General features: G+C 45.9%; 1 protein-coding gene across 1 annotated transcript in view; it reads left to right on the forward strand.

The window, feature by feature from the left end:
• Positions 1-18,086, forward strand: part of LOC120058660 (plexin-A2-like) — a 375,679-nt gene that overhangs the window by 335,879 nt on the left and 21,714 nt on the right. The window contains exons 22-26 of the mRNA XM_039007410.1: positions 7,948-8,014; positions 8,152-8,298; positions 8,648-8,807; positions 10,360-10,463; positions 17,927-18,026. Coding sequence (XP_038863338.1) covers positions 7,948-8,014; positions 8,152-8,298; positions 8,648-8,807; positions 10,360-10,463; positions 17,927-18,026 — 578 coding nt within the window. The remainder of the gene's footprint in view (positions 1-7,947; positions 8,015-8,151; positions 8,299-8,647; positions 8,808-10,359; positions 10,464-17,926; positions 18,027-18,086) is intronic.

An 18,086-nucleotide genomic window follows, 5' to 3' on the forward strand; every position in this document is an offset into this window, starting at 1 on the left:
ACAGTAGGATGAGGAGGACTGAGGGGACTTCTCTTTCTGACAGGGCAGTTGAGGATCATTACTGACTGGGACCTTCATTATTGAGGCCGTCTCAAGCAGAGAGCTCCATTGATAAGAAGAACTGCCACGCTAGCTAGTGCCCCATCACACCACAGAGAGTGGGTGAGGGAGAGGATAGGGAGATGGGGAGAAGGGGGAGAGAGGGAGTGGAAGGGAGAGAGGGAGGGAGGACAGAGAGGAGGATGGAGAAGAGAGTTGAACGCGGACGGAGAGCATTGACTTTATGTCTACTGTGATCTACTGGGATCTACTGGGATCTACTGGGATCTACTGTGATCTACTGGGATCTACTGGGATCTACTGGGATCTTGTATGCAGTGGCGGATTTAGGCATAGGCGACATGGGCAGCCACCCAGGGCAGCATCTTGCTGGGGGGCGGCATGGGCAGCCACCCAGGGCAGCATCTTGCTAGGGGGCGGCATGGGCAGCCACCCAGGGCAGCATCTTGCTGGGGGGCGGCATGGGCAGCCACCCAGGGCAGCATCTTGCTGGGGGCGGTACGGGCAGCCACCCAGGGCAGCATCTTGCTGGGGGGCGGCACGGGGCACCCGCACAAAAACAATTGTGTCATTTGTGCGATCGGTTTTCTATCGCTCATTTGCACGTCACGTCAATGATATCATGTCACCGTGTGGGACTGTGGGTCAATTAACCTTGTTGGAGTGGGCGTCCTGATTCTAGTTTGTGAGCTAGGCAGGCTACTGGGAAGGTCTCCCACTCAGAGGTACGAGATGGGGAGGGGGCTGGGGTAGGATGACCTCAGGCTCCCCACTGGAAGCCCGAGATAGAGGGAGCGGGGGAGTCTATCAAATAGCGCAGTACAGTACTAATGCAATTAGTTGTGCAATTTAGTTTGTGTTTCTTGTTTGAAGTGCAATAATGTAATAATCAGGTTCTCTTCTTTATAAGTGTGTTATTCTATTTGTGTAATATAGGATTTGTGCAATTTAGTTTTATTTGTGTGTTTTTGTTAGCAATAGGGTAATAGTGTAATAATTAGATTATCTTTTTTATTTGTATTTATATACTACAGTTTTTCTATTTGTCTTTGTTACTTTTTTATATTTATGAGTCTTATTTTTGTATATATTTATATAGTTTTAAATGTTATGATTATTTATTTGTGTTGTTCCAAATGTCTGAGTAAAAATGACAGTTAGTGCAGAATGGTGCCTTTTTGTGTTGGGTGGGGGGCTGAAGGGGGGGCTCGCCTAGGGAGCCATACAAGCTAGAACTGCCACTGCTTGTATGAAAGGCGTTTCTGGGTTAACAAGGTGCATTAGACATGCAGCACGCATGCTCACGCCGTAATTAACATTTAGTCTGCTCTCTGTCTCTCACAACTCTCTCTTTCATCACACATCTGCTTTAAGACCAGCTTCACATCAAAAGGTTCATCATTTACTTACTGATGGTATTTCACTATTTTATCTATTCTTTGTAGATGTATAAATTATTATATGCACACTGTTCAAACAAAGGTTATTTAACCTTATACTTGACCTGTAACGACAATTTATAATCCTATAATACCATGTATTGAGTTTAAGAAAGGGCTACTGAATCCTTCTAGAAATGTCTCTCAGGGAAAGAAAGAGCAGGAGCAGAATCTCATTGAGGGAAACTGCATAATACCCTGAGGGCAGCGTGAGCTGTGTGGAAAAACAAACCATGTTGTATATTATGGGAAAAGTTAACAGAATGTCACACACACACACACACACACACACACACACACACACACACACACACACACACACACACACACACACACACACACACACACACACACACACACACACACACACACACACACACACACACACATTGACTCCTGTCTTAGGTTATATTATGAGTATAATGAGGGCTGCCCGAGGCATTGCAGTTTATATGTTATTATATTTTCCCAGCAGTTCAGACTAGAATCTATATTTCAGTCAGTAACCTCTACAACATCCTATTAGAACATATAGCCTGTATAAAACATACACTGAGTATACAAAACATTAGGAACACCTGCTCTTTCCATGACATCAACTGACCAGGTGAATCCAGGTGAAAGCTATGATCCCTTATTGATGTCTCTTGTTACATTCACTTCAATCAGTGTAGATGAAGGGGAGGAGACAGGTTAAAGTTACATTTGTTAAGATTTTTAAGAGGGTGAATAGGCAAGACAAAACATGTAAGTGCCTTTGAATGGGGTATGGTAGTAGGTGCCAGGTGCACCGGTTTGTTTCAAGAACTGCAACACTGCTGGGTTTTTCACGCTCAACAGTTTCCTGTGTGTATCAAGAATGGTCCACCACCCAAAGGACATCCAGCCAACTTGACACAAATGTGGGAAGCATTGGAGTCAACATGGGCCAGCATCCCTGTGGAACGCTTTCGACACCTTGTAGAGTCCATGCCCTGACGAATTGAGGCTGTTCTGAGGGCAAAAGGGGGAGGTGCAACTCAGTATTAGGAAGGTGTTCTTAATGTTTTATACACTCAGTGTGTACAGTGCCTTCAGAAAGTATTCATGCCCCTTGACTTATTCCACATTTGTTGTGTTACAGCCTGAATTCAAAATTGATCAATTATATTTTTTTCTCACACACAATACCCCATAATGACAAAGTGAAAACATGTTTTTAGAAATTGTTGCACATTTTTTTAGCATGAAATACAGAAATATCGAATTTACATAAGTATTCACGCCCTTGAGTCAATACTTCGTAGAAGCACCTTTGGCAGTGATTGCAGCTGTGAGTCTTTCTGGGTAAGTCTCTAAGAGCTTTACACACCTGGATGGTACAATATTTGCACATTATTATTTAAAAAATTCTTCAAGCTCAGTCAAGTTGGTTGTTGATCATTGCTAGACAGCCATTTTCAAGTCTTGCCATAGATTTTAATGCCGATTTAAGTCAAAACAGTAACAAGGCCACTCAGGAACATTCAATGTTGTCTTGGTAAGCAACTCCAGTCTATATTTGGCCTTGTGTTTTAGGTTATTGTTCTGCTGAAAGGTTAATTTATCCCCCTGTGTCTGTTGGAAAGCAGCCTGAACCAGGTTTTCCTCTAGGATTTTGCCTGTGCTTAGCTCAATTCCATTTCTTTTTATTTTAAAAACTCTGTAGTCCTTGCCGATGACAAGCATACCCATAATAACATGATGCAGCCAAATATGAAGAGTGGTACTCTTTGTCCCAAACATATTCAGGACATACAGTTAATTTCTGTGCCACATTGTTTGCAGTTTTACTTTAGTGTCTTATTGCAAACAGGATGCATATTTTTGAATATTTTTCCTTCTTTTCAATCTGTCATTTAGGTTAGTATTGTGGAGTAACTACAATGTTGTTGATCCATCCTCAGCTTTCTCCTATCACAGCCATTAAACTCTGTAACTGGTGAAATCTCGGAGCAGTTTCCTTCTTCTCCAGTAACTGAGTAAGGAAGGACGCCTGTATCTTTGTAATGACTGGGTGTATTGATATTCAATGTCTACTTTATAATTTTTTTACCCATCAACCAATAGGTACCCTTCTTTGCAAGGCATTGGAAAACCACCAGGCATTGGTCTTTTTCCTTTATTTAATTAGGCAAGTCAGTTAAGAACAAATTCTTATTTTCAATGATGGCCTAGGAACAGTGGGTTAATTGCCTTGTTCAGGGGCAGAATGACAGATTTTTACCTTGTCAGCTCAAGGATTCGATCTTGCAACCTTTCGGTTACTAGTCCAACGCTCTAACCACTAGGCTACCTGCCGTCTTTGTGGTTGTATTTGTGGTTGAAATTCACTGCTCAACTGAGGGACCTTACAGATAATTGTATGTGTTGGGTACAGAGATTAGGTAGTTATTCAAAAATCATGTTAAACACTGTTATTGCACACAGTGAGTCCATGTAACTTATTATGTGACTTGTTAGGCACATTTTTATTCCTGAACTTATTTATGCTTGCCACAACTAATAGGCTGGTTGAATACTTATTGACTCAAGACATTTCAGCTTTTCACTTTGTATTAATTTGTAAAAATGTCTAAAAACATAATTCCACTTTGACATTATGGGGTATTGTGTGTAGGCCAGAGGCACAAAATATCGATATAATACATTTTAAATTCAGGCTGTAACAACAAAATGTGGAATAAGTCAAGGGAGTTTTTCCTAGCCACCGTGTTTCTACATCTGCATTGGTGGCTCTTTGGGGTTTTAGGCTGGATTTCTGTAGAGGACTTTGTGACATCTGCTGATGTAAAAAGGGCTTCATAAATACATTTGATTGAGTGTGAATACATTTTGAAAGCACTGAATTGTGCTGAAAAATGTGTGTTTGTGCTTTTCTAATAACCAATTTCTGTGTTCATGCAAGTGACTGATTGAACATGCCTGGAAAGAATCCTCAATATCAGTATCTGCAGTTTAGCAGTACGCCCAGACCCTTGTTTTGAGAACGAAAGATATCTCAGTTTCAATGTATCAGCTTAGAGAGGCCTCGTGAGGTATTGGTCTGTCACATACATGACCCAGTATTGGTCGGTCACATGAATGAAGTCAACGTTAATGATGAATGAATTATGAATGATGAATAAGCTAAATCATGAAACATAACTGTGTATATAAGAGATCTAACGGGACTGCCCCAGTGGAGCTCCTGATCAAAGTGTACTTGGTGCATTGAGTTGTTTAGAACCTCTCCAGCGCGCTGATAATAAAGAATGATTCATTTAAGATTGACTTTGAGTGTCCAAGTGTAGAATTTCAATGACTGTATATTATGGGGAATGTCAACAGAATGGCACAGAGTGTACACACACACACACACACACACACACACACACACACACACACACACACACACACACACACACACACACACACACACACACACACACACACACACACACACACACACACACACACACACACACCTGTCTTAGGTTATATTATTAGTATAATGGGGGGGGTGGCTTTGTGCTCTCCTGGCTGCCAGAACACTTTATATGTTATTATATTTTCACAGCAGTTCAGTCTACATTCTAAATTCCAGTCATTAACATCATATTAGAACATATAGCCTGTATAGAACATGTTTCTGATGTGACTAATCCAAATTAGAGAGAGAAAAGGTTCAATGTACGGCCCAGAGATACAGGCAATGGTCATGGCTTTATATATGAACTATATTCATACTTCCCATGTTGTTTCAAGGATCTTTTTAGATTCTGAGAGTATGCTCTCCACATTAATAGTCTAGAAGTGATGTTCCCCTCCCTCAGTTGAAGTGTAGTCTGTCTACTCGTGAGAGTCTACAGCACAAACATTAGATGGTTTTTCCCCTAAAAGCTTTCTGAACATGGTATCTACGTTTTGACAATCTGTCAACTTTAGGCTACTTACCTTCCCATTTTAATTTGTTAATCTGCTTTTAAACCTTTTAGTCAGACAAATGTTTGGTTGTAAGTTTGTTTCATATTGCTCTCTTTCACGTTCTCTTTCTCTGTGTTTCTCTCTTTTTCTCTGTTTCTTTCTCTCTAATTCTCTCCATCTCTTTACCTAGCTTTAACCCTTTCTTTCTTTTTTTTCTCTAGAGACATCCTTAATCCTTCTGTACTCTATAATGATCCTTACCTGGATATGTTGCATCGATCTCTCACTCCGTCCTCGGTCCCACTCTCTTATAGCGTTCTGTTTTCTATCGCCTTGAGTCTTTTCACTCTTGTTTTGTCTTCAGCGTTTTTCTAATGGCATTCCCGTCCATGCGGAGCGCTGCTAGAATACAATGGCTTAATACAGAAAGAGAATGTTGTGTTTAGCACTATTCCATTCTGAAGACATTCCACAGCCGACTAATCGGTCCCCCTCAACCTATTTATCAGCATCAAGCCCCAGTCTTAATGCACTGTAGGATAATGAAAATGTTCATTAATGGAACTCAATTAAAAGAGCGAGGGAAGTGGAGATGGGAGGATGGAGAGATGGGGGAGGAGGAAGGAAACATAGTGAGGAGTCTCAGTGAACCATTGAAAGGAGCCCCAACATGGCCCCGCACAAAGGCTTTTATTTGACTTTCCTTCTACAGGGACTTGCTGGGCTCATTAAAACCCTTAATAGGTTCTATTAACACACAATCCACTGTGAGTCAGAGGAGGGGCAATGAGGGGGAGGGGAGGATACTTCTCTGTGGAGGAGAGAGGGGAGCAATTATGGAGGGTATGTGCACTTTGTCCAAAACACAATATTTGTATGTTTATTCAGCTTCGGTCCGTATTGATTTTGAGGATGAAGACTTTAGTAGAGAGCAGTAGTAGAGATGAGAGATGCAGTAGGTGGATGCACGTGTGTGTGTGAGTTGGTGTGTGTATCAGGGGTTGGAATCGAAATGATTTCCCAATCGTTCTGTTCCCCTATTTGTTTCGTTCTGTTCCAGTGTTCCGACCAGCATAATGAGTTCTGAACCGGTTTGAACCCAAAAAGTACAGCTTCATATAGTTCCTTTTCCTAAATTTTTGAAACTCTTGAAAACAACATAATTTTTACATTGAGCTTATTAATTTACTCCACCAATAAGGATAGAACAGCTTGCTATAAAACGGGTAAGCTAGTTCTTTACATGTTTGATTGGTTAATAAGTGCAGGTGGGAGATGCAACTGAAATTGTATGGGTGGGAAGAGAGCGAGAGAGACGCGTGGACATGAGGGGCTTGGCTTGAGGCGCTGAACATCATGACGTGAGTTGAATTGCATTTAGGCTACTAGCATCATAACTTCACTGAATTACATAATTATAAACTAGACATTAGAGATATTTTTGGAACCAAAAATTACATTATTAACCGGTTCTCAAGATTTGAAAACAATGGTTTCATTTTGGAACACTAGAGGTCACTTTCGTTCCCGGTTATGGTTCTGTTTCTTCCCAAAAAATATGTTTGGTTCTGTTCCCTGAACTGGTTCCAACCCCAGGTGTTTATAGAAGAGGGTACAATCATACACTCCTTCGGCTGTCAGTAGTGCCTCTTCCTCTCATCCTGCAGCTGAAATGGGGTGAACAAAACGCCACCTTCCATCAACCTGGTGCATCCCACATCAAATAAGCTGTCACAGAGAGAGAGCTCCAGCCCATCCTAGCAAATACCTCTCCTTATCCATGTACACCACTGTTACACGTTACAGCCCCAGCCACCATTTCCCCGCCTGCAGCCCAAAGTAATCATAGTCATTTCCCGCCACATTAAGAGGGTCATTTTCACAACGCCGCACCAAGTAAATTGGCAACAGGCTCCTGTATGGCCCTGTAGCTGAAGGGTGTGGGGTGGGATGTGGGGTGGGCCGGTGACAGTCACGATATTGTGAAGCACAGTGATTCTCTGACTACTCAGAAACACACACACACATACACACACTCAAGGGTACTTTGATTGGGGACAAGATGCTAGTAGCATGTCCAGGTGGGAGCTGAGGTAATCACATAGTCACGCTATCAGTTGGACAATAGTCAATGAACTGTTTGTGAGGAGAGGAGAAGCTTAGGCTGGTGATGTGGAGAAAGGAGGGAGTCCGAGGAGGAAGAGAGTGTGTACTTGAGCTTTCCCTGCACGGTTAGCCCAGCTCTCAGAAGATGAAGCATTGCAGTGTTGGTATTCAGGAATAGTACTGTTGGTCCTCTGGAGGAGGGAGGGGAGAGAGAGTAACCCTTTCATCTATTTTGTATGCTCGTTAACTACTACTGTCTGGCTGCTTTTTCTTCTCTTTCTCATTCCTCCTCGTTCTACTGGTTTTCTTCCTCTAATAAGTCATCGTTTTCTGACTCTGCCCTGAAATAGTTTTGGAGCTATTTGGGAAAGGTTACATTAGCATTAAAAAATCCACATCATTTTCCCTCTTTCTTCAGAACGGAGTCCGTTGCAGAGAAGATGCTCACCAACTGGTTTGCTTTCCTTCTTCACAGATTCCTCAAAGTGAGTCTAATGCAACCTCCAGTTCACCAGTTTTAGTAAACCAGGGTTTTATAAGAAGCGGCAGTTGAAATACATTTTATATCCTTAATCGATATGTGTTTTCTCTCTGTCTCTCTCCCTCGCCTCTCTCTCTCCAGGAGTGTTCTGGTGAACCTCTGTTCATGCTGTACTGTGCCATCAAGCAGCAGATGGAGAAGGGGCCTATAGACGCCATCACAGGAGAGGCGCGCTACTCCCTGAGTGAAGACAAGCTCATCAGACAGCAGATTGAGTACAAAACTCTGGTCAGTACCACTCAGGCAATCACACACACACACACACACACACACACACACACACACACACACACACACACACACACACACACACACACAGACAGACAGACAGACAGACAGACAGACAGACAGACAGACAGACAGACAGACAGACAGACAGACAGACAGACAGACAGACAGACAGACAGACAGACAGACAGACAGACAGACAGACAGACAGACAGACAGACAGACAGACAGACAGACAGACAGACAGACAGACAGATTCTACTGACTCTACATACACTATACCCCCCCCCACACACACACACACACACACACACACAGGCACACCCTGACCTCCTCTCCTCTCCTGTAGATCCTGAACTGTGTGAACCCGGACAATGAGAACAGTCCTGAGATCCCAGTGAAGGTGCTGAACTGTGACACCATCACCCAGGTCAAGGAGAAGATACTGGACGCCTGCTATAAGAACATGCCCTACTCACAGAGGCCCCGCGCTGTCGACATGGACCTGGGTAGGATAGACACACACACACACAATACACACAAACACACACACAAAGGTGCTGACAGACACACAAACACACACACACACACACATAGGGGATGACATACACACACACACGCCTTCCCTAGTCTGACAGACAGGCCCCCCCCCACACACACACAGTCTGCCACCCACTCCACCCCAGAGCCAACACTGCCTCTTTCACCTCTCCTCCTCCTCCTCCTCCTCCTCCTCCTCTTCTCATGTGCTCTCCCTACACACCAATGAGAGAGAAACAATAACCTCAAGTCAGAAGTGCTAATCACCAGCAACAACCACAGGGGACAACCTCTCTCTCCATATCACTATCACCTAGGTAACACTAGGGTGTGTGGCAGTGGTCTCCGGGCACAAAGTAATACATTCCAGTCAACAGAGTAGAAAAATCAATGATCACTACCTGGTGCCCGACACGGCCCACCATTTCCACATCAACATCCATATTATTGTTTCATTATCAGACGAAAAGCTGTCAATGTGCCCATCTACTCCCCACCCTCCTCTTCCCCCTCTCCCACTCCCTCTCCCTCTCCCTCTCCCTCTCCCTCTCCCTCTCCCTCTCCCTCTCCCACTCCCTCTCCCTCTCCCTCTCCCACTCCCACTCCCTCTCCCTCTCCCACTCCCTCTCCCTCTCCCACTCCCTCTCCCTCTCCCACTCCCTCTCCCACTCCCTCTCCCTCTCCCTCTCCCACTCCCTCTCCTACTCCCTCTCCCACTCCCTCTCCCACTCCCTCTCCCTCTCCCACTCCCTCTCCCTCTCCCGCTCGCTTGAGTCACTTTTCTGGAAAGGATTCTCTCTCTTAGACCTTCTCCTCCGGTGTGCGTTTTTCCCACCGTGCGACACAAGTATCACTGACACCAATTACACCGGTGAGGCTGAGTGTCTATACAAATTGAAATTGTTTGTGTGTAATGTTTAATTAAAATGGCCATCAATCCGGGCGGGCGCCGTCTCTCTGGTCTCCTAACCTAGCGGAGAACACAGAGTGCTCTCTGTGTGTGTCTGCAGAACACAACGGCACAACGAATGGCTGTGGATACGGCTTCATTTGGATAATGTGTTTTCTCAAGAGTCCTTTGGAAGCTTGTGACGTCTGTGTGCCTCTCCTCTCCTCAGTGACACCAAGGCAAATGAAGACGCAGTCAGAGAATAGCTTAATGGTTTTGGACTCATCTTGGTTGAAGAAGTAATGGCTATTATAGCAGTCTTGGTAACACCCTTAGAGACAAACAGATAGAATTGTCAATCTCTTTAAACAGTAGAACAGTGTTGTTTAGTCATTTGAATTGGTTATACTGTAGGTAACTCAGCTCACACCACATAAAAAAGGCATTACTGTAAGATGCAAAGGCTTCAATAGTGAATGGATAACACAGACTAGAGAATATGTGTGTATGTTCTTGTGCACACTTAGTGTGTGTGTTTGTGCACGTGCATAGGTGCGTGTGTGTGTTGGTGTGTGTGATTGTGTTTCTGGCTGTGTGACTGACGCAGAATCTCGTCTCTCTGGTCCCGTCAGAGTGGCGTCAGGGGCGGATGGCCCGCGTGGTGCTGCAGGATGAGGACATCACCACCAAGATAGAGAACGACTGGAAGAGACTCAACACACTCATGCACTACCAGGTACAGTGAACTGATCTATGTTACGTATATCTAGACTCAACACACTCATTGATTACCAGGTAGGGTTATCCCATCTACATCAAGTTTATATTACAGTCTGTTATGGTACAGGATCTATGTATGTCTCTCTTTGGAGGTGATGGGATTCAGCTGCATTATGAACGCCCATTCTATACAGTAGATTATGGAAATTCAATGTATAGACGTTTATAGAAGTTAAATGACCCAAGCCCACTCAAGTGTACTGTAGGGGAAATGTAATGTTCAGACTCCTGACTTTGAGACGTTGAATCCTCCTCCTACAGACCTCCTCCTCATTAGAATTCATTAGTCTGGTTTGATCTGATCTGCATGACTCACATAGAGTAGAGGGCAATTATTCTGCAGGTGGTGGCCGGATAGAGAGAGAGAGAGGGGGGGAGAGAGAGAGAGAGAGAGCAGACCTCCCTGAAGAAATACAGCTCAGTATTCGCTCTCTCTCTCATTCCCCTCTCTCTCTCTCTGTCATTCCCTTCTCTCTCTCTCTCTCTCTCTTCCTCCACCTCTCTTTCATTCCCTTCTCTCTCTCTCTCTCTCTCTCTCTCTCTCCCTCCACCTCTCTCTCATTCCCTTCTCTCTCCATCCCTCACTCTCCCTCTCTCCCTCCACCTCTCTTTCATTCCTTTCTCTCTCTCTCTCTCTCTCTTCCTCCATCTCTCTCTCATTCCCTTCTCTCTCTCTCTCTCTCCACCTCTCTCTCATTCCCTTCTCTCTTTCCCTCCCTCCCTCCACCTCTCTCTCATTCCCTTTTCTCTCTCTCCATCCACCTCTCTCTCATTCCCTTCTCTCTCTCTCTCTCTCTCTCTCCACCTCTCTCTCATTCCCTCATTCCCTTCTCTCTCTCTCTCCTTCCAACTCTCTCTCTGTTTCTCTCTCTCACCCTCCACCCCTCTCTCTCTCCTTCCAACTCTCTAATTCCCTTCTCGCTCTCTCTTTCTTTCTCTCTCTCCTTCCACCTCTTTCTCTTTCCATCATTCTCACTCCTCTGAGGCCCTCTACTCCTGCTATCTATATTTCATCTGCCTCTGCTCAGGGACTAGGCTGTCCTTTACCTGTTACCATGGCAATTAGCCCTGCCTCAACCTTGCTGAAGTTCCCCGCCACCTTAATGTCTAAAAGAGAGAGAGAAAGAGAGAGAGAGGGGAGAAAGAGTGAGAGTGAGCGAGGGACAGAAAGGGAGAGAGAGAGAGAGAGCGAGATGGGAGAAAGAGTGAGCGAGAGAGAGAGGGGCGAGTGAGAGAAAGGGGAGAAAAAGAGAGACGGAAGAAAGAGTGAGAGAGAGTGAGGGAGAAAGAGAAGTAGAGAGAGAGGGCAGTCTTCTCCAGAGCACATGAGTCTTTCAGCAGTACAGAGGGTCAGCACGTTCCCATTACTCAGACAGGGAGACCATCTGCCCAGAGCTCCCGACTGCAGCCTGTAGAACCTACAGCCCTGCAGCCCTGCAGCCAGGCTGAGGTCGGTCTGTGTGTGTGTGTGTGTGTGTGTGTGTGTGTGTGTGTGTGTGTGTGTGTGTGTGTGTGTGTGTGTGTGTGTGTGTGTGTGTGTGTGTGTGTGTGTGTGTGTGTGTGTGTGTGTGTGTGTGTGTGTGTGTGTGTGGGGTCAGGGAGGATGGGAAGGGGGGCTGGGGCTGCAGCCTTACTAGAGGCCCTCTCTTTCAGACCTGCTGCCCCAGAGGAGGAGAAGAGAGAGATAGAATAATTTACAAGGTGTCAGGGTTATTAGATGTGACATGTCGTAGTGTCCTTCATTGAGGACTTGGTCCCCTGCTGATTTACTTTCCTTTCTATCTCACTCTTCCACTTTCTTTTCCTTTAACCTTCTACCTACTTCCTCCCTCCTCAGCCCTGTCGCCCACAGATAGTGAGCACTGAGCAGTCTCACCTTCTATCTCTCTCTCTCTCTCCCCCGCTACCTCACCCTCTCAGCAGTCACAACCTCTCTCTCTCCCCCGGAGCTCCGGTGCTCTCCGAGTCACACCGAGACTGTCTGAGTCTCTCTGAGTCTCTGGGGTAGCCTGTAATCCTTGATGGAAGAAGTGCAATATGTTAACTTCCATCTCTCTGTTGTTGTTCTGTTGCTTTGTGTCACTCTCTGTTTCCTTCATTAGCCATGGGAGACGCTGCAGGGCACAACAACACACACACATACACACACACGCATGCATAGAGACAAGAAAGTACGGGGGAAGAGAGTAGATGGTGAGGTGAGGAGAGGTGAGGAGAGGTGAGGTGAGGAGAGGAGAGGAGTGGGGAGAGAAGAGGTGAGGAGAGGTGAGGAGAGGAGAGGAGGTGAGGAGAGAAGAGAAGAGGAGAGGAGGTGAGAGGTGAGGAGAGGAGGTGAGAGGTGAGGAGAGGTGAGGAGAGGAGGTGAGAGGTGAGGAGAGGTGAGGTGAGGTGAGGTGAGGTGAGATGAGGTGAGGTGAGGAGAGGAGAGGAGGTGAGGAGAGAAGAGGTGAGATGAGGTGAGGAGAGGTGAGGTGAGGAGAGGTGAGGTGAGGAGAGGAGAGGAGGTGAGGAGAGAAGAGGTGAGGAGAGGAGGTAAGAGGCGAGGGGAGGTGAGGAGGAATTTAGAATGTAGACTGAACTGCTGTGAAAATATAATAACATATAAAGTGTTCTGGCAGCCAGGAGAGCACAAAGCCACCCCCCCATTATACTAATAATATAACCTAAGACAGGTGTGTGTGGGGGGGGGGGGGGGGCACCTGGCACAAAGAGAGAGTCCAACTCATTAATCCCCAGAGTGAGAGAATAGAGAGAGATGGAGAAGTGTGTGTGTGTGAAATATTTTGACATTCAGATTTACACTGCACCCCTGTGACTCTGCTAATTCTCACACGTTGAAGAGGGACCCGGCTGAGATGCATTAGAATTCATGGAACTCCTATCAACCAGGGATACTCTGCTATTTATTTGCCAATTCACATGGGAGATGATCGTGTAAATACCCTGGTTATGGAAATACACACCACCTCCTCGCCCTCAGCTCCTGCAACTGAAATGAACAGAACAGAAAATGCATTTAAATTGAGACTGTACAGTAGCATCTTTATTCAGTAGCTACCTTTGCAAGTTTGAGCTCATGGGAACTGAATTAATCTCTAGACCCCCCCCCACACACACACACACACACACATATTGTCGGCCAGAGCAGAGGAGATAATAGGTTGATGAGATAGGAGCCTGGCTGATTGGTGATTTTAATCTCTCTGTTGATTAGTCTTCCTCCTTGTCAAAGCCCCGCTCTTACTCTCTCTATCTCCTAACCTTGAACCTCTTCCTCCCTCTCCTCCTCTCTTTTCATCAGCCCAGCTCTTCCTCTCTCTCCCTCTGTATCCCCCTCCTCTCTTTTCATCAGCCCAGCTCTTCCTCTCTCTCCCTCTGTATCCCCCTCCTCTCTTTTCATCAGCCCAGCTCTTCCTCTCTCTCCCTCTGTATCCCCGTCCTCTCTTTTCATCAGCCCAGCTCTTCCTCTCTCTCCCTCTGTATCCCCCTCCTCTCTTTTCATCAGCCCAGCTCTTCCTCTCTCTCCCTCTGTATCCCCCTCCTCTCTTTTCATCAGCCCAGCTCTTCCTCTCTCTCCCTCTGTACCCCCTCCTCTCTTTTCATCAGCCCAGCTCTTCCTCTCTCTCCCTCTGTATCCCCCTCCTCTCTTTTCATCAGCCCAGCTCTTCCTCTCTCTCCCTCTGTACCCCCTCCTCTCTTTTCATCAGCCCAGCTCTTCCTCTCTCTCCCTCTGTATCCCCCTCCTCTCTTTTCATCAGCCCAGCTCTTCCTCTCTCTCCCTCTGTACCCCCTCCTCTCTTTTCATCAGCCCAGCTCTTCCTCTCTCTCCCTCTGTATCCCCCTCCTCTCTTTTCATCAGCCCAGCTCTTACTTTTAGCACTTTATCTCCCTGATTTGAGTCAGATTGACTTTCTACTTACCTTGGTTTTATCTCTCGCCTGCCAGGGGTGCAGCTAGAAATGTGATGAAGGAAATGTCTCCATGAAAGGCCTTGTCCCTATCCTCTTGCAGTGTAGTTGTCTGAACTAGGCCAAGACATTATTAGAGCCCTGTCACTGTGCCTCCATTCTGACCTTGTGTTGTCCTACTGCTGTTGTGTTGTGGAGGAACCGACATGACTTCACCTGGAGCTTCAGTTTCACACTTCCCCGACAGAGAACCTGCACTGGGACGTTTGGGGATATTTTAGACAAACCCAGACAGACACAACAGATAGTTGGATATATGATCATTTCCTACAATTTTTATATATCTTTCCGTCAATCTGATTCTTTGTGGCGGCTCATCCCTTGTTATCATCTGAACAAACAATGCCCCGCAGGCAGACTTTGAGTTTTAAAATATGTTCCAACAGAAAAGGAAATCTAGATAGAGATTTTTGCAGGCATAGTGAAGAGAGTGTTCCTCTCCTCTCCACAGATTCCTTTGAGCCAAGACAGTTGGTATTGGGTCTAATGACTGGCGGCTGATATTGCAGCAGGTTGAGTGATCATTTCTAATGAAAATATCACAGTGGGACTGGACCCTCAACACACAATGTGTCACTTTCGTAGTATGCTCTGAGACACTATTTTGTTTGATAAAAACACAGTTTAGATCATTTGTTTCATGTAATATACTAATAACCATTTAATCTTAATAATCTTACGTCTATTTTAAAGTTAAAGACCTATCAGTTAGGTAGTTTTGTGTGACTAAGCTACAGCCCAGTACAATCTGTGATAGATAGTCATCCTAAACTGGGCTTCCAGGGGATCAGGTGGCCTGGGGGTCAGGAGATGAGAGATAGAGGTGGGTGGGTGGGGGGTGGGGGGGGCTGTTTGATGGAGGTCTTATCACTGTGTAGTACTGGCCCCTTATCACACCTGCAGGCCACTATCATGCTCACCTCACCTCCCTCCCTGCCCCACACTGTGGATTAGCCCTGAAGGATGGAGGGCGGAGAGGGGGAGGTAGAGAGTCAATGTCCAATCCCTGCCAGAAAGAGAGAGTGTGGGAAGAAATGGTAATGGGGCCTTCCAAGGTGTCACTACTGTCAGAGCTTGTAGGAGTGAGAGAGAGCAGAGGCTTTAGACAAAATGGAGAAGGTTAGGATGGAGAGGGGGAGAGGATAGATTAGGGTTGAGAGGAAGAAGAGTGAGGTCTTCACAATCCAGAGCCGGCGGAAAGAGGTTTCCAAAGAGCATTTTTAATTTCCCTCTAAGAGGGCAGACGGTGTGGCATCAATTTCTGAGAAGAATCCTCCTTAAGCCTCTGTCCTTTCAAGTGTCTCTCCAGTGTGGCTATTAGAGTGGGCCCTGTCTGCTGGAGCTGTAGCTAGCTGTGGCCTCTACCCCAACCCTGGCTTTGACCCCAACTAATGGCCTGGTAGAGATTAGTCAGGGAGGGGGGTGGAGAAGAGAGATGAATAGAGAGAGGGGGAAAAGAGATGAGGGGAGAGACACCCCTATAGGTGCATCGTGGGGCCACGTTATTAGCAGTTGAGTAATGGGAGGAGAGGAGAAGGGGAAGAGAGAGAAGAGGAGAAGAGTAGAGAAGAGGAGAGAGTAGAGGCGACCCAGCCAAAGAATTAAAGAGGCTAAAGGTCAGGAGGGGTCAGGGGAAAGGAGCTTATTTCTCTCCTCCTATATGACATGAAAATAAATATTTTTCTTTCTTTAAATAGAATCCGAGGTTTTCTTTGAGCCTGTGGCTGCTTGGTGCTTTCACACCTTTGGATGTTTGTCCTTCTTGTTCTCTCACTTCTCTCAAACTCAAATCCATCCACTAGGCTGGCTGCAAATGCCAGAGAAGGCTTCATATAGGAACAATGGTGTATTTATGTGACATTCTTTGTCCATTCAGTTTGAAAGAGTGCACACAAACACACCTTCACAACTGTGATTAGCAGTGCACTGTAGAGGAAATGTACAGCAAATGAAAGTGGCTTGGTTTAGAACACTAACTTTTATGGCTGTGGCTTGGTGAGACTGGACACAGAGACAGCGGTAGTAAGAGATCCCAGGTTGGAATGATTCTCTTCTGGAGTAGAGCAGACCCATCCTCCTCCTGTATCACCCTACCATATCTCACATCATCCTACCATATCTTACATTATCCTCCAATACCTCATATCAGCCTCCCATACCTCAAATCCTCCTCCCATGCCTTACATTCTTCTCCCATACCTCACGTTATCCTCCCATACCTCACATCATCCTCCCATACCTCACATCATCCTCCCATACCTCACATCATCCTCCCATACCTCAAATCTTCCTCCCATACCTCACATTAACTTCCCATACCTTACATTATCCTCCCATACCTCACGTTATCCTCCCGTACCTCACATCATCCTCCCATACCTCACATCATCCTCCCATACCTCAAATCCTCCTCCCATACCTCACATTAACCTCCCATACCTTATATTATCCTCCCATACCTCACATTATCCTCCCGTACCTCACATCATCCTCCCATACCTCACATTATCCTCCCATAATTCCCATTATCATCCCATAACTCACCACCCCATCCCATAACTCACATCATCCTCCCATTATCATCCCATAACTCACCACCCCATCCCATACCTCCCATCATCCTCCCATCTTCCTCTCATCATCCACCCATCTTCCTCAATACCTCACATCATTCTCCCATACCTCCCATCATCCTCCCATCTTCCTCTCATCATCCTCCCGTATTCCTCCTATCACCCTCCCATACCTCACATTAACCTCCCATACCTCCCATCATCCTCCCATCTTCCTCTCATCATCCTCCCGTATTCCTCCTATCACCCTCCCATACCTCACATTAACCTCCCATACCTCATGTTTGTCTCACTCTCTTTCCCTGTCACTATTATGGCTTTCTTTCTTTCTCTCTCTCTCTCACTCTCTTATTTTCTCTCTCTCTGAGCTGCTTGGAGGAAGCACCGCCACCACTGCTGTGAGGACAATGAGGCGGAGGCGGTTGTTCGCTAGACGTGCCAGTGGGAAGCCCTCACTCCGTCTTTCTACCCGCTCCCCCTTCCATCCCTCCTTTCCTTATTTCCCTAATGGCTGGGGAGTGATGGGAATAACAATGAGGATGATCTCAAGCACAGTCATCACGGAGGCATTTGAGTGGTTTCTTACAGAGATGGTCTTCAGAGAAATCCCACAGGGCTTTAGAGAGAGTAGAGAAAGAAGCTGAATGGAGAGAACGTGACAGAGTACAGGGATGGAGGGATAGAGGTAGAGAGGGAGGAAATTATGTGTCATGTGAGGATGTGTTTGTATATCTTAGAAAGAGACAGAGGGTGACAAATCAGGCTTGCAGATCAATGTGTACTGCATACATTCAACATGTTATCTGTGAGCAGTACACCTGTAGATTGGTGATTGAACATGTTATCTTATCAAAATGTTCTCTGTTGTGTTGTTGCAGGTGTCTGACCGCTGTGTGGTGGCTCTGGTGCCCAAACAGACCTCTTCCTACAACATCCCCCCGTCAGCCAGCATCTCCAGGACCTCCATCAGCAGATATGGTGAGTACCATTGAACGACATTGAACATTATACATCTCTATGATAAGTACTGTACCGCCT

The sequence above is a fragment of the Salvelinus namaycush genome, chromosome 14 (genome assembly GCF_016432855.1).
Source record: "Salvelinus namaycush isolate Seneca chromosome 14, SaNama_1.0, whole genome shotgun sequence".
NCBI classification, from domain to species: Eukaryota; Metazoa; Chordata; class Actinopteri; order Salmoniformes; family Salmonidae; genus Salvelinus; species Salvelinus namaycush.